Source organism: Bison bison, unplaced genomic scaffold (genome assembly GCF_000754665.1).
Source record: "Bison bison bison isolate TAMUID 2011002044 unplaced genomic scaffold, Bison_UMD1.0 scf7180017864371, whole genome shotgun sequence".
NCBI classification, from domain to species: domain Eukaryota; kingdom Metazoa; phylum Chordata; class Mammalia; order Artiodactyla; family Bovidae; genus Bison; species Bison bison.
In genome coordinates, this window is record NW_011494943.1 from 6932203 (window position 1) to 6936280 (window position 4078).

Below are 4078 nucleotides of genomic sequence, written 5' to 3' on the forward strand. Positions count from 1 at the left end.
AAAAATAAGTCTGACACTGTTTCCACTGTTTCCCCATCTGTTTCCCATGAAGTGATGGGACCAGATGCCATGATCTTCGTTTTCTGAAGCCTAGCGGAACCAAAGTCCCGAGGGAAGCGCGGGCCCGCGGACCGTGAGAGGAAGAACACACCGGAAGCGGCCTCGAAGGCCGAACATGGCGGCTGCCAGGTGCCTTCGCTGGGGTCTGAGCCGAGCCGAGGCCTGGCTGCTGCCGCCGCCCACACGCTGCTGTCACCGGGCTCTGCACAGACAGGTAGAGGGCACCGAATTCCGGAGCGCCTACAGCCTGGACAAGCTGTACCCGGAATCGCGGGGCGCGGACACCGCCTGGAGGGTCCCGGTGAGCCAGGAGGGCCGGCCTGAAGGGGCGTTTCCTGGACTCCGCCGGGCGACGCCGGGGAGCCAGGGCCCCACGCGCGAGGCGAGCGGCTGGTCCCGGGGCGGACGCGCTCAGACGCGGCGGTGCCCGCGAGCCAAGGCCGGTTGCCCGAGCACCCGCAGGGTTGGGGCGGATGGCAGCACCCGATGTCGCTTGAGGTGTGCGGGCGCCGGGAGAGCACGCTGGCTCCGCTTCTTCCAAGACCACCAGCGTTTCCTCGTCCATTCTCCGTCCCTCAGGCCCAGATTCTTATCCTCAGGGAAAACCGCCCACGTTTCCGTCTTCATTTCCCGTCCCTCAGACTCACATTCTTGTCCTCGGGGAAAACTGCCCTCCAAGGCGGACAGTTAAGGCCGGAAGCTGCCAAGAAGCTCTCTTTGGGAGCCTTTTGCCGAGTTACGCGGTCCCCGGCCTCCAGCACGCCTGAGGAAACAGGGCTTCTGGTTCGCTTCTTCAGGCTGCTCGCTGTGTGCAGGCGCTGTATCAGGGCCCGGGGCAGGAAAGTGAGGACGCACCCAATTCACTAAGTTTCCACCTGCAGGACTGGAAGAGAGGGTTCTGTCATTCACTCACTCATTCAACAAACTTGTGTTGAAAGCATGCTGTGTGCACTGTGCTATGCATGGGGATAGAGCAGTGACCAAAACACAAAAATCCTGATGCTAGTTACCTTATCTGCTAATGAAGGGAGACCAACACAAATAAAAGCAGTAATATAGAGTATATGACACGTACTTTGGAGACAATAAAGCCCAGAAGGAAGAAGTGCTAAGGTCAGGGGTGGGATTACAGGTGTTTGTTTGTTTGTTTTGGGGGGTTACAGTTTTAAGGAGGATTGTCTGAGGAGGCCTCTGAGAAGGTGATGCTGGAGTAAGGACCTGGAGGAAACCTAGCAGCAAGCCATGAGAAGAGGAGCTTTCCTTGTGGGGGGACCAGCAGGTGTCACCCTCTCAAGGGGTAGCATGTTCATCTGGTTCAAGGAACAGCAGGCAGGCCAGTGTGTCAGAGAGGAAACTAAAGAGAGGGCTGAGGGGAGGTCTGTTTATAGGGCTCACGGGCCTTAGCTTTACTCTGAATGTGATGGAGGCAGAAGAGTGGAATGAGCCTAATTAGTTTTACAAAGATCACTTTTGTAGAGAAGAGACTGCAAAACGGCAGGAACAGGAGACCAGTGAGGAGATCGCAGTAATACAGGCAACAGATGATAAGCAGGGGGACTTCCCTGGTGGTTCAGTGGCTCAGACACTGCACTTCCAGTGCAGGGGCCCAGGTTTGATCCCGGTCAGAGAACTATTAACAGATCCCACATGCCACAACTAAGACTCAGTGCAGGAAAAAAAAAAGATGATAAGCAGGGTGGAAGCAATAGGAGTCATGAGACTTGTCAAGTTCTAGATAAGTTTTAAAGGGAAAGCCTACAGAAGTTCTAGTGGGTGTTCTAGGAGACGTGTGAAATGAGAGAGGAACTGAAGTCTGGGCCCTGAGCAATGTAAAGACTGAGTTGCCGTTAATGGAGATGAGAGAGTGGCAGTTACAGTTGTTCGTCCTTCATTCACTCAACAGTAAGTTTCTTGTGCACCAACTGTCAGAAACTGTTCAAGCATTGCAGATACAACCACAATAAACTGGTTTCCACCTCATGAAGCTTACGTTCTAACAGAAGGAGCAGACAGTAAATAAATGAGGAAAACATGTCAGAGAGTATGAAGTAAGGACTCGACTGGAGGGCTTTGACGTGAGAGCCAGGGAGCTGCTTCCGGTTGTCAGGAAGGGAAGTCTTCTTTGAGGAGGCCAGAGGTTTGAGGCATCAGTTAGGCGCCTGAGAGGAGACATCAAATAGCAGTGGGCTCTGTGGATGTGGAGTTGGAGAAAGAGGTTTGAGTTTGAGCCAGAAATATCACCAAGGATGATATTTTCAAAGGAGATGGGTGGAATGTTCTAGGGAAAGAGTGAGAGAAGAAGAAGGCTCTCAGGGACATTTCAGTGTTTAAAGTTTGCAAAGAGCAAGCAGAGGAGAGTGAAGAAAGTCACGGGAAGGTGAGAGGGAACTGGAGAGGCCAGCTCAGAAAAGGGAAGAGCGTGTGTGGAGGGCACCGCCCTGGGTCTCCAGCGCTGCTGACGTGGAGTACGTTGAGGATTTCACCGCCAGATAATTCTAAGATGAAAAGGGATGAAGGACAGCAGGGACAAGTGAAGTGCCTTTGAGCTTGGGAGGCCAGAAGAGCCTCCGAGTGGGTGATGTTCGAGCTGGGCCCATGGACGGGAGGATTTAAGGCCACAGAGGAACAACTCAGGAGAGGCGTGGAGGCGGGAGGTCCTGGAGTGAGTAGTTCAGCTTGACACAAACCCTCAGGGCCCCTGTGCTGGTCACTGTTGAAGGCAGACAGCCCCGTACTCGGGCCTCTCGTGGTATGCGGCTCGGGGTGGGCAGAGAGTGTTTCTTGAAATCTCCCTGATGCTGATGTACTGTAGCCCCTTCCCTCCTCCGAGGCTGCTGATGGTGCCAACCCTAGCTGAGTGGGCTGGGGTGCAGGGCAGGTGGCAGGGAGGGCTGGAAAAGTCAGTCCCGTTTCCTGGAGGAGTGTTTGTGAGGCGGTACCTCTGGAGCCTGGGGAAGCTTTTTCTGTCATCTCAACACGATTTAGCTGGGGACCTGAAAATAGCTGTATTGTATTCACGTTGTAGCTTTACATCGTTTCCTTTTTGTCTCTCTGGACCAGTTGGGAGTCACTCAGCAGCTAATATTCACCTGACACTGTGTATGTTTCATTACAGGGCGACGCAAAGCAGGGCAACGATGACATTCCTGTAGGTGAGTGGTTTTGTTTCACAGAAAAACACCCGATCGTTTCCTCCCCCGTCACGCATTCCTCCCCAGCCCAGTGAAAGTAAAGAAGCCATCTTTGAGGGTGCAGAAGGGGAGTCCTTGCAGCATTGTTGAGAAGAGGAAGGAAACAGAAAGTGATGAGGCAGCCCCCCCAGAGCTCTGGGAAGCCCCCAGCACACACGGAGAGCTCTTGATGGGCTGGGGGCCTGGAACAGTCTACACTAGGTGAACTGGTCACTTTGTGAAAAAAGTCAGGTACAGAAGCGTATCTACAGTGAGCTGCCGTTTGTGCCTTACTTATATATATATATATCTATCTGAGGCACATGTTTCTGGATGTCCACACGGATCTGAAGGATGTGGAGGGCACTGGATACAGGGGTGACCCGAGGTGGTAGCAGAGACAAATTTGGGAACTTGGTGTCTGGAAAACAGGAGTGGGGACTTCTCCCTGTGAACCATTTGCGTAACTTCAAAGTTTTGTGCCCATCAAGCCTAAGATGTGGTCTGTAAAGAAACAAGCAGGCCCCTTGAGAGTCAAAGAGTTTCTGGCACCCACAGACAGTGAAAGGAGAGCAGCCAAAGGCTCGGGCTCAAGATGATCCCGCAACAAGGAGGCCAGGTGGCCACAGTCTAAAGCAGAGGAGCCGGCGGCCTACTACTGCTCGGTAGTTTGAAGCCGGCACTGGTGCCCTGTGGCGGGAGGAGGCAGAGAACCAGGGACAACACAGCCTGTCTCCTGACAGCCTGGGCGGACGGGCAGGCAGCGGGAATGGCCAGTCACTGTTTCCTCCTCACCTGCCTCTGAGCGGGTCCCAGGCCTCTGCAGACGCTGATGAGGTGGAAACAGT

The 4078-nt window shown here is 53.9% G+C and overlaps 1 protein-coding gene across 1 annotated transcript in view; it reads left to right on the top strand.

The window, feature by feature from the left end:
* Positions 1-130: 130 nt before the first annotated feature.
* The window catches only part of ICT1 (immature colon carcinoma transcript 1), a 7248-nt gene continuing 3300 nt past the window's right edge, over positions 131-4078 (top strand). Inside the window, exons 1-2 of the mRNA XM_010856138.1 lie at positions 131-361; positions 3176-3212. Of these exons, the coding sequence (XP_010854440.1) occupies positions 176-361; positions 3176-3212 (223 nt within the window). The 5' untranslated portion in view covers positions 131-175. The remainder of the gene's footprint in view (positions 362-3175; positions 3213-4078) is intronic.